We start from the raw sequence: 12,517 nt of genomic DNA, 5'->3' as shown, positions 1-12,517 counted from the left end.
CGTAACTCGAAACCCTGCACCCCCTCCATCCTCCTCCTGCTCCTCCAGACCCCCTGCAGTTTTATCCTGTTTTATGGGACACACCTGATACAAGCAAAAATGCATCGTGGCCGAGGAGAGGCTGAAGTCAGTGTGATCATCGATGAGTGTTTGACCTCACAGTGCTGCAAGACAGAGGAAAGAATTAAATGCAAAGAAAACAAAACATCCATTCTAAAAATAAATATTTCCAGTAATATATAAAATATGCAATTGCACTTTAAAAAAACAACAAAAACAATTGCATTACTGGTCACAGTCAGTCAAATAATTTCTAGGCCAAATCTCTCTGGACCATGTGAATCACAGATTATAACTAAAAACACAGACTGGTTCGTTTAAAAATATTGCAACAGAACCAGAAACCATTGATATCTTTGATTTCATTTCAGTGTTGCTTGATGCAGTTCTTCCAAACTATTTTTGCTTCAAACTTGTGTTTTAAATTCTGGTCTTCAGATTGAAAGTAATGTTTGCATTCTCCCTCGAACAGGGTGTTGACTTGAGAGGAAAAAGGACTTTTTAAAATCATGGGATTGTTAAACTTTGATTATATTCTTATCCTGTTTTTTGTTTTGTTTTTTTTTGTCCTGGACGTCATTTCATCTGTTCCTAAAAGCTGTACTGCCAGCAAAACTACATCACTTAAAATCAGAACTATTCACATGTGAATGCATGTTTTACTTTGGTGAAGCCCAAAACTCTCTCAGCTCAACAGGATTTTTCCCCCCACCAGACACTGTGGATTTATTTCATACAAGACTAACAATGAAACCATTTAAAAAATACTTTCATAAGATGACAAACATTTATAAAGGTTGTATTACGTTATAATTTCCGTATTAAGGAAAATGCATAGGTAAATCTATTATAGGAATAATGATGTGTTAATTTTTAAAAATCATGATTATATTTAGGTAAAATAATCAAAAGTTGAAGGTATATTTTGTGTTTGAGTTTTTAAACTAAAATGTTTACGTCCAGCTTCCCCTCCTCCTGACAATGCAGCTCTTTCATTGTCCAGCTGTGGCTTTTCGATTATGAGAGAAGAATTTCAGCCTGAAACATGTTATTCCCATTCCACTTGACGGTTTCATCTGTGTTGATAAATCGCCTGCTGTTATCTCCAACCAGGGAGGGAAGAGTTTCCTTCTAACTGAATCTGACATGCAGGTTAGATCCAGTGAAGATGAATATGATAAACATGTTGAATCCAAAGCAGAGGTTCCTGATGAGAATTCAGACCTGACAGCACGATAAAACGATGCTTTAGCGTCAACTAAAGCACATATAAGGGTTTAAATATAGTTGTTTTCGTGCTTTCATGTTTCTGTGGCTGCTTGAAGCATAAAATGTGAGTTTAATGTGAGTGACGGTGCAGACAGTTGGTGTTTCTCTGTCGTCTGAGTCGGCCAGCTTCCACTCTGCAGTAGCATTGTGTCAGTAACTTAAATCCCAGCTGTCTTACTCACTGCTTAGCACCAACCTCTGCAGGCAACAAGTGGTTTGCATTGTTAAATAGTCACACTCATACATTTATTTGTCTCTGGGATATTTGTCAATCTTCCTCGACTAACTGGGGCGACACCTGAAGTCAGAGCTCGCTTACTTGCTGCACATTTTTGTCTAAAATTATTAAGACGTTATATTTAGACAAACACAGCGGTTCAGCAAACTGTCAGTGAATCATTTAATCTCTCTGCTCTGCTGAAGTTTCCTTGAGCAACACCAGCGAAGCCCTTCCAGCTCTGAGGCTGCAGCTATAAAAGTTTGACCTCTGACCTCCCTGAGGGGAGTCTAAGTGAAAAGAGAATTTCCCCACTGGGGCCAATAATGTGTCACATTATAACCACCGTCACTGTACCTGACATTTCTATGAAGTGTTTTAACGTCACTGAACAAATCGTCTGCTTAATGAGTGTGAGATGCTGCTGGATGAAGCCAATTAAAAGCTTGGTCATATTTGTGCATTACATCCACTAAGATGAGATAATTTCATTTCCATTTCTAATGCACTGTTGATGTTTTTTTTTCTTCTTTTTTTACTCTGCAGAAGCAAAAATATATATATATATATCTTGGAGATACAGTCTGTTTAGACCTGACAACAATAATCCAATGTGCAATTTATTATTGAGATCAACTAAGATTACTTTTATTTTCTAAATCTTCCCTGCAGTTTATTATCAAATTCAGTGAAGCAGAGTATCTTTTTCACGTATCTATCAAGAGGAGTTTCTCGTAAAATCTGAACTTATGATTGTTTTTTAAAATAATAATAATAATCATAAAAAAGAGAAATCAAAGTTCTGAATCAGAGCAGCGTTTGTGCTCAGTTTGCTGCTCCTTCTTTCCGTACTGTTTAAATATAGAAGATTAAGAATTAATAAATAAATCTTACATTTGCTAAGAGGAAATCCTCCTTTTAAAAGCGAATAGACCGAGTTCTACATTCCTGTTTATAATGCAGCTTTTACGCAATTCCTTTAAAGAGCAAGCCAGCATAGAACACTCATTTAAAAGAAAATTATTACTTATAAAATATCTCTACTTTTTTTGGTCATAATAGTGTCACGACAGCAGAATACACACCTGATGACTCTGAGGTTCAACGACGCAGAATCTAAAAAGAAGAGGATGAGAAAAATCTCGTGTTTTGCGCAACTAAACAGTAATGTGACATTTAATTCCCCCCCTAAAATTAAGTAACGTGTCTCGCAGCTCGTTTGGAACACAAAAATTACAGAAACTGTGATTAAAATAAGGCTGTCATTCAGTAAATAGTAAATGAAAATGCGTAAAACAAAAACTGCCACAGACTGCGGCAGACAGACAAGTTTTGTGTTCAATTAAATATATTTTCCCAGTTGATCGTGGAAATTAACAACAATCTAAATCTACTATTTGCTAAAACAATGAAAACGTGTCGATAAAATGCTCCTAAGCTGATAATTACATGTGGCTCATTTCTTGTCGTTTTCGGTCATGGACCCAAAAACTGATCTCATTTCAGAGCAGCTCAACTACTGCAGACCGTTTGCTTACGGTTCTATAAAAGCGAATGGATGTGATCTTTACGAGGCCAGGACTCAACATTCTCCCCTGATTGTTTCACGATTTTCTTCCTGAGGCAGAGCAGCATTAAACGTCTATCCTGCGAGATTGTTTGCGTAAAGTTGTCCTACACTTCATCTCGGCGACATCCTCACACTGCACCGACCCGACAGGCCGCAGATGCAGGGACCAGTTCACACCTGTCCAGCTGTTTGTGCTGCTTTCATCCGGATGGTCGATCTCCCCACAAGCCAGCTTGGCAGAAATCAAACCGGCGTTTAGAAACAGCGCCTCTTGTTAGGCCTTTTTCTCCAATGCCTGGCGGATTTTCCTAACATCTCCTGCCCACAGAACGTTTTAACAGCCTCCCCCTCTTTCCAGGGGCACAAATGGCGCACTCATAATACCAGTTCAAGTTCACATTTCAAGCCTTATGGGAAACAAGAGAGAGTGAAAGTACGAGGAGACGAAGAAAATCGCAGCTCTTTGTGAGGGTTACAGGGTTGGTTTGGTGAAAGGCCAAATATTCCGTGTTATGTCTCCTCACAAGCCGCTGTTATGGGCTTGTTTTGAATAGACCGATATGCACCGAGATCCTCGTTAATTGTCAAGTGTGAGCTTTGAGCTGCATGTGTAGTCTAACTGACCTTCATGAGCCCAACAAGGTGCGACTGATCCTACAGCAGGGAGACACTCCACACACCGGAGCCACACGGATAATTACTACCAAAACGGTGCTTTGGGCTTGTTAATACAAGAAGAAAATGTTCTCTGCTTACAGACAAACTACAACAACAACAAATCTTTAAAGTCGTATACTGGAAAACAAATGTAGAATTACGCACATCCATCAAGTGGCAAAGAAGAAGTCCTCAATATTAAACGTACAAATATGGAGAAAAAAAATAGCCAGGAAAAATGCATCAATCTAATCCTGAATTGAAGATGGGGAAATGGAAATATGAAAGGCAGAGACGATGTTGTTTTAGGTTTGTTCTGCAGCGAACAGGCCGGGCTGCAGGCTGGCTGAGTGAGGGGGAGCTGGAGGTGTTGCTCGGCTGAAGCTGTTCAAACAAAGTGTCTTCTTTCAACGCCCGATTCCAGCTCTCTTCTGTTTTTTTTCCTCTCTCCGCCAAAAAACACTACGGCACTTTTGTTCTCCTCAGCCGAGCGTGGAAAGATAAGGTGTCATCACTTGAACATCAAGGTGCCCCCCCTAGTTGGAAAAGCACGTCTAAATTTCGCCCAGCTTTGCCTATAATGGCCACATGCCACATTGCTTCAGACTCTTGACTTGTGTTGTTTTTACAAAGGACTGGATTCAGTGTGGACTTTTCTTTCCCTCGTTTTTTTTGTCATTTTAACATCACTTGGATGAACTTTGACCTTAAGGGATCATTTTAACAAACATCCACTCAATTTCAGAAAAGTGACAAATACACTCCTCTCTCTCCATAAAACTTTTTAAAAAATCTATTTCTAAACTTCCAAGCTCCCTTTTGGATTTTCATTTTTACTGCCAGCGGCACCATCCAAGCTTGTGGGAAATGCGGAGGAACAGACAATTTTCCTCCTTAAACACTTCCCCTAGCAGCATTTATGATTAGACGGCAGATAATCCTGGGATATCGACCCGTGCGTGCCGGCAAACTGCCCACACGAAAAACACGATATCCCCTTTCCCAGAGCAGGAATACGTGTCAGAGGCTAAGAGCTCCTGATTTTAGGTGATGCTATCTGATTAGACAACTCAGCGCGCATTCAGAAGAGCCAGAGGGAGGTGGAAAGTGAGATTTGAACAGGCAGTTTGCCGTCAAGAGCGCCATGTGTGCGCAAAAGTGCCCAAAACATCCCGACCTAAAAGCGCAAAGACACCATTCGAAATTACGCACGCGTTAGACCTCCTAAAACATTTCTAGCGTGGGAAAACATTTTCTCAAATGTCCCATGCATGCAGCTTAAAAAGTATAAAATGCTTGGTAAACAAACAAGTTGTTCTTTTTCTGACAAGAATCATTCACAAAAATCCTCGATTTTCTTTCATCCATGTTTCTTTTTTCTTTTTATTGTAAAGGGTATATGAAACTATAGGTGAATCGTTTTATGTTTCATCATTTATCGCAAATAAGTTTACATGCAGTCTTTTTTTCCAAATGAAAATGTAAATAATAATATCAGGAGATTAAGATATTGTCATCTCATCACGGCTCGTATAAGACACTTGAAAATATCATACCCCTCAGCCCACCCTCCTAAAAATAACAACAAAAACACAAACAAAAAAATGTAAATGCTTATGGCTCTCTTGGAAAACCCGATGTAAACAAAAAGGCATGGGGTACCTTTAACTTCGTGCCTACAGAGTCTGCTGATACATCTAAACCCCTAAAATAACAACGGTAATAGTAACAAGAATTAAGACACTTTATTGTTATTGTTTTCAACAATATAACATGTTACGTTATTACATTCCGGTAAAATACTTTCCCCCTTTTTCTCTCTTTCTGTGCCACTACTGCCAAAAAAAAATACGCGTCTTAACAAGTCATATAATCTCAAATCTATTCATTGTTTAAATTATATTTCCCTCAAGCGCATTAAGGAGAAATATCTGAGTAGGTGTGAAAATATTTTTAAGTGCTCTGCTTTCGACACTTTTCTAGATAATCTCCCCAACAAGGTGACGTTTGATTCGGATTTGCGCCCATTCACGGATATTTCCCCACTTGTTGAAAAAAAGAAAACTGAAAATGTTGAATATGAGACTAAATGATTTGTTTCGTGGCTGGTTTCGCAGTGTTCCAGTCTGTCTGCTTTGCACCTTTGCCGCAAGTGCTTGAAGCTTTGCCCACGCCACCTCGTAAATTACTTTCCCAAAAAAACAAAACAAAAACAAAAACAAAAAATGGTGCATTCTGTCCCCTTTTTCTGCGCCATTTTTAGGAGCCAAGGTCCACTAGATTAGAAGACATAGGGTTCAGTATGGTGTCATGGTGCAATGAGTGGTGATGGTGCACCGAGTCTGCGCCGGTTGGTACCGGGATTGCGCTGGGTCCCGGCGGGGGCGCAAGGCCGTGCAGGGACGGTAAACCGCTGTTGGGGCCGAGCAGCAGAGCCGGGCTCGGAGAAGTGTGATCCGGAGTCCCCGAGGGGGTTTTATCGTCGTCCGAGCTCCCCAATAGAGTTTTATTTCCATTCATGGAAGAAGTCAATGGGTTGTGACTATTGCTGTTGGAGTTCTCGTTGTTTTCTCTGCGAACAGGAAAACAAAAATGACACGTGAGTCTGGTGCGAGTGCAGAAAAACTGGAGAAAAAAGTGACGAAAAGTTGATTCATGTCAATAATGCAGAATAAAAAAAATACAAGAACAAATACGGAAATTAAATATTTACAAATTAGCATTTAAAAGTTGCTTTTTATTCTTTAAAAATCCACACACACGTAATCCTTTTGTGTGTCCTGGAAATAATGACAGAGTTACACCATATTTACAACATCTATAATAAGCTCATTAACGTCTACAAGCTCAGTGTGCTTATTTATTAATGCATCCATCAGTAATGCATTCATGTGTGCCAAGTTGCAAACAATTAGCATGTCAGTGAAATAATTAGAGGTTCAGTTCACCAGAACATGGTGACTGAAGACAATAAATCTATTCAAAAACTCAACCTGCATTTGTTTAAATCAATTCAACCAGACTGAGTCCTGCAGAGGCTCAAAGTGCGCAAACTCTGGGCCTAAACGCAAAGTTCGTCCGCGTTGTCTGAATACATGACAAGTCCAATCACTGGGAGACGTGTGCGCGCTGCGTAAAAGGCACAGCTCATGTGTTTGCAGTGAGGCTTTTCTCAGAGGGAACACATGATTTACATGCAGCTTTCAGCCCGAATTAGTGGCCAGAGGGTGAAAGAAGACACCGAACCCGGAGAGTACACCTGACTGGAACACCTCTCTCCTCCCGCACGCCTCAATGATAATTTCCAAACTTTGAAAAATGTACAAACGAGTCCTAATGAAATGTCACCGGGGCTGATGTGGAGGCCAGACAGGCGAGCCACATCAATTACACCGCAAAACATCTTCTAAACGTGTTCTGAGATGTTTCCTCACACACGCTCTGTGTTCACTCCAGTTTCTGCAGGGTTAACTGGGTTTTCTTGTCTGATCTTAATGTAAAAAGCCGAACTTCACCTGATAATAAGTGTGGTTACTTAAAACATAAAAGTGGGGTAAATGCAACGTTTATAACCTTGTAATTTACCTGACAACTCTTTAATTTCCTGCTTTTCAACTTTTCGACGCGGCCTGCACAATTATCACAAACAAACAAGCAGGAGTTCAGTTTAAATATGAATAAAGGATCCAGCAGAGACACTGAGCCGTGGAGAGAAAAATGGGGATTAAATAACGACCGAGAGATATTCAATATTTTGTGGGTGCTATAAATTATCCAGATGTAGGTCAGCAAACTATTTTTGCACAGGCGCACAGAGGTAAGAGTGACTGGTCGTGACTCAGCTGCATTTCTCTTAATAAATTCTGCCAACTTATGACTTCACTGATAACCAAAAAAAGTAAAAGCTGAACCTACTCTGAGATGTGTGTCTTTAGGTAAAAGTACAGACAGTCATACCTTTCCTTCGCCTCAGCTGCTCGGTCTCGCTGCCGTCGGTTTTTGAACCAGTTGCTGACCTGCGTGGTCGTGAGTCCCGTGGCCTCGGCCAGCTCTCTTTTCTCCCGTGGGGATGGATAAGGGTTGTGGGTGTACCACTCCCGCAGGACGCTCCTGCTCTTCTCCTTGAAGCAGTAGCTGGTCTCCTCTCCGTCCCAGATGGAGCGGGGCAGGGGGAACTTTCTCCGGACGCGGTACTTCCCCACGGCGCCGAGCGGGCGGCCTCTCAGCTTCTCCGCCTCGATGTAGTGCGCTTTGAGCCACAGCTGCTGCAGCTTCGGGTGGTTGTGCGGCGAGAACTGGTGGCTCTCCAGGATCTTGTAGAGCTCTCGGAAGTTCCCCCGGTGGAAAGCGACCACGGCTTTCGCTTTCAGGACGCTCTCATTCTTGTGGAGGTGCTCGCACGCCGGGAGGGACCAGAGGAAGCGCCCCAGCCGCTCGATGTTCCCCCCTTGTTGGAGGACTTCGCAGACACACGCCACTTGTTCCTGCGTAAAACCAAACGTCGGAAGCATGGACATGGCGACAACGTAAACCAATACAGATTAGATTGTGCCTTACTTCCACGTCTCTCCTCTTAGGCTGTCATTAAACCAAAACGCGTTAAGTCCATAAGCGACAAAAAGGTCCCCAAAAGAGCTTAAAAGTGCCCGAGTATAGGCGGCATCCAACGGCGTTTTGTGAAATAAACTCAAGTCCATTCAGCCATGCAAAACCCCAGGCGACAATTCCTCATAAAGTTGCTGAGAAAGAGAGAAAGTTGCTGCTCCTTGCACCGTCCTCTTCCACCTTTTCTATGCCGTTTCAACATAAACTACTCCCGGAGACCAGGCTCGCTGGCTCGTTTTAATAATATTATTCTAAGCTGGCAAGACAAGCGATTATATGAACTCTGATTGGTCGGTTATCTGACCCGGGGATGGTGAGGATAAGACAATAGCCTTAGTCAAATTATTTGCCATGGTTACGCTGTCACTCAAAGTAACCCGATACGCTTTGAGGTGGCTCCCTGGCAAAGTCAACCCGATTGTTCTCTTCACGACCGGCCCGCCTCTCCCAATAGAAATGTTGCTCAGATTTTTCCTCTAAAACACTTTTTTTCTTCCCCTTCACTTTGACGGACACCTCGGGCAGCCAAAGAGCTCGGAGCTGCGGGGAGTGTGGGGAAGGAGAGGCGCGCTGATCCCGCGGCTCGGGGAAGGATGGCGCCAGAGCGCACAGAGCTGCAGTGTGTCCTCACGCCGCTGGCAGCTCTCACAAATCAATCAAGATTTCCTTCAAGCCTGGAACTTTAAAGTTAGTTACTTCATCGCTTCATAGGAGTGAAAAAAACTGAACAACAAATGAAGCAGCGTTTCATGGAAAGTTCGCAAAAAGTACCATGACCTATTTAGGGTGGCTGTCAAAAAGCGAAAAAAAATATACAAATAGCAACAAAAATAAATTGGATTAAGTATGAGACAGAGGGAGGCAATTTATATTTTCTCACCTGCATGCAGTTTAAGCTCATTGGAAGGCGGTAAAAAGTGGGTTTACAGGTGACTGGAAATAACTTTACGCAAGATATATTAGTGAAAACAACCTGCATGTCACCAGTGTGACCACAAAAGTGCGCTGGATGAGAGACGTGTTCCAAATAATAACAAAAGTATGAAAAAACAACATATTAGGCCTTTCAAAAAGTACAGAAAGTTGTTTATCTAGAAAACAAGTCATGACAAATATTTTTAGACTTTGCACATATAGGACGGACCGTGCGCGTTAATATTCCAAGAGATGCGTACATTTCTCCTTTATAACACTTAACTTACACCGAATTTAATTAACTTAAACATATATTTATGATCTCTGTATTTTTGTATGAATGGGCTGCTGCAGAAGTCATTCTAACAGTGCCGTGATAACAAAGGTGATGAATATCTAGATGGGGGGTGAGGCAGTGGAGGCGCACAGAAGGACAAACAATCTGAAGGTGTGCAGCCGCTCTGATGGAGAAATGAAGCGCGCGCCGTGGAGCTGCTGGGACAGACAGCCGAGGAGGAGGAGAGGCTGTCGGGCTGCAGCAGGAGCACCAAAACGGTCTGCAAGCGGTGAGAGAAACATTTCCGTTTGTATTTAAGCTGACAAGAGTGGAGGAAGATGGAGAGGCAGAGATGAGCCAAATGACAAGGAGGATTAGAAGATAAGGTATGAAGGAAATCAGCTCAGAGTGACTATTTAAAAAGAGAAGCAGGATTTGGGAAGGTGGAGAAGAGGATTTATGATTCATGGAGGAGAAAGAAAGCGATGTGAGCTACTTGTTGTTGTGGATTCAGGTGGACTCAGTGGTGCGTCACGGAGGAGCAGACATGTGCGTTATTGACTGTTGGGCCAAAGATTGACCAGTTGGTAGATTTCTATCGTCTCACCATGGGACCTCTTCATTAGAGATACGATTGTCAGTTACACCCACACTCAGTATCACATCACTCGACACTGCTGCCTCAAACCACACACACACACACACACACTCACACAGCTGCTTCTTTTTCTAACCTTGCAAACCTGTAAATATTACCTGTGCGGCGTAAAAAAAAAAAAAAAGTTCCAAAATTCAGAGGAAATGAAATGTTGATGCCTGATGCGCGAAAATATTAAAAAAGAAATTGAAATTTATATCATTAATAATTTTATTATGATTTCCTAAATTAAACATGCGTAACTTGATGCTCAAGTGTTAGATTTACAGTTTAAAAATCTAATTCCTCTGGTAGAAGCCACCTCAAATCTCACGTGTGGCCTATAAAAATTTAATCCTGTCATTTTCTGATAAAAATTATTTAATTATTGCTAATTTTTTTGCTTCTAATTTGTGCGTATTTATTTCGCTCTACGGGGCCCTCTGCGATTCCATCTAAGCCGCGTCCGTTTGAGAAGAAATTATTAGTGTAATTATGAAGTGAGTTTATCGGCGGAGATGGAGAGTCCTGTAAGACGAGCCTGATCCCCGTTTCCGCGTTGTGTTCTCCCTCTGTTTAATAAATTGACTTGGGTTTCGCCTGAAGCGCAGTTCTGCGAGTATTACGGCATTAAGCTGACTGATGGTAATCGTCAGGGGACCGAGGCTGAGAGGGGAGAGTGAGAAAAACTATTTAACCTTATATAGACATAGAGAGGGGAAATACCATCGAGAAGGAAAGATTAAGTCCCACAGAAATGTAATAATAATAATAACAATAATAATAATAATTATTATTATTTTATATGTGCGGCAATTTATTATTCTCATTTCAGAAAGTTCATAAAAATCAGAAAAAAGCTCCACCAAGGCCGCAGAGTGAAACTATAAACGCCTGTAAACACGTTTTGACAGTCCTGAAATCTTGACGTGATGTCAGATAAAAACCTATCGCCTCTATCCATCTAACCCAAACACCCCAAACGCCTCGTAATTGAGCCCAAAGCACCAGCAGAGCTTCTCCCAAAGGCGGCAGAGGCGCTGCAATTACGCCCTCACAGTGGCCACAGTATTCTCCAGTGGACTTTATTCCTCGTTTCATATCAAAAGGCCTTTCAGATAAGAGCTGTAAAGCAGGAGGGAGTTATTTATCCGCTTGACCTTACAAGGCAGAAAATGCCTCTTTTTATCTGAGCTGCTGTGAGAAACAAATGTAGAAATGTGTGTTTTTGTGCTTTAATTCAATTTTTGCTGATGTTTTCTGGTAAAGTTTTTCATTTAATTTTTTACTAGAGTCTCCCTGCAGGTTAATAAACCTAGTAAGTCTTGAATAATTTGAATTGTTTTTGAGAATGCTGGTTACTAATACAGTTAAAGAAAACAGGGTGCTGGACCACCTGTTGAGGACCATCATGGGCCTTCTAAGAGGCTGTTCCGAGTTGTTTATCACCTCATTTATTATAGGTATCCAGCATTTCTGCTCATGCTGTTGGTGCAGATTTAGTTTTCTGGGCAAAAATGGCATAAAAATCAAACTGTTCTACTTACCCACTGATGTGTTTCAATCAACACCTGTTAGCCTCCACCCTTGTGGCCCCCGGATAAGCCTGCTGCATCTATAGAACTTCTCCCAGAGGGTAGACAGGTTAATGATGCAGGATCTGGGTTGTAGCTGCAGCACAGAGGACAAATCTGAGCAAGTAATTAAAATATGAAGATAAACACAAAGCATCTTTGTTGTGCTGGGCATGGTGGGAGCTGCTGGGCGTGTGACAGGGGCCCCGTCTGGCCCCGGACAGTGTTTGTAAACCACTTGTTTCCACGGATCAGTTTGATCAGAGGGCTCCAGCTCTGCTACGGTAATTATTACGGCCGCTGATGAATGGAGATCATGTTTCTCCTAATAGCCAACCACCTATTTTCACAACCTCCCACCGCTCACCTCGGCCACTCTCCACCACGACCTCCACTAATTGAGCTGATTATTGCAAGATGTGTGTTTGGTGTGTGTGTGTGTTGCACGGGCTGTGGCATGCAGGAGTGGGGTGTGGGTTTTATTCTGCAGGACTTCTACACACACCGACATGAGACAAGCGCAACAAGGGGTTGATTAGTATCATTCTTTTGCACGGACATCCAAAAGTTGGGCAGAGAGAATGAAATTATTAAAGCCAGAACCTCTGTGTCTCTACTGGTTAAGGGGATATGAATGAGGGCCTATCCAATAATTGGTTGTTTACATCTATCTTGTTACCCCAGAGGCCAGGGCTATCCTATAGCGCAAGAGGGAGATTTCACTAAACCACACAGG

At 42.0% G+C, this 12,517-nt stretch overlaps 1 protein-coding gene across 1 annotated transcript; it reads right to left on the bottom strand.

Annotated features, from left to right (window-relative positions):
* Window positions 1-5,122: 5,122 nt before the first annotated feature.
* On the bottom strand, window positions 5,123-8,794 carry six2a (SIX homeobox 2a). The gene is made up of 2 exons (XM_022195717.2): window positions 7,731-8,794; window positions 5,123-6,345 (listed from the first exon to the last, which is right to left on the bottom strand). The coding sequence occupies exons 1-2, from the start codon at window positions 8,288-8,290 to the stop codon at window positions 6,033-6,035; spliced, it is 873 nt and encodes a 290-aa protein (XP_022051409.1). The 5' UTR covers window positions 8,291-8,794; the 3' UTR covers window positions 5,123-6,032.
* Window positions 8,795-12,517: the final 3,723 nt, after the last annotated feature.

This window comes from Acanthochromis polyacanthus, chromosome 15, assembly GCF_021347895.1.
Source record: "Acanthochromis polyacanthus isolate Apoly-LR-REF ecotype Palm Island chromosome 15, KAUST_Apoly_ChrSc, whole genome shotgun sequence".
NCBI classification, from domain to species: domain Eukaryota; kingdom Metazoa; phylum Chordata; class Actinopteri; family Pomacentridae; genus Acanthochromis; species Acanthochromis polyacanthus.
Note: the sequence above shows the minus strand (reverse complement) of the source record. Positions and strands in the feature narration are given on the sequence as shown.

Coding starts and splice junctions, on each gene's coding strand:
- six2a (XM_022195717.2), bottom strand. CDS start 8,290: ATGTCCATGCTTCCGACGTTTGGTTTTACGCAGGAACAAGTGGCGTGT. Junction 6,346..7,730: donor GCAGCTGAGGCGAAGGAAAG/GTATGACTGTCT, acceptor TCCTGTTCGCAG/AGAAAACAACGAGAACTCCA.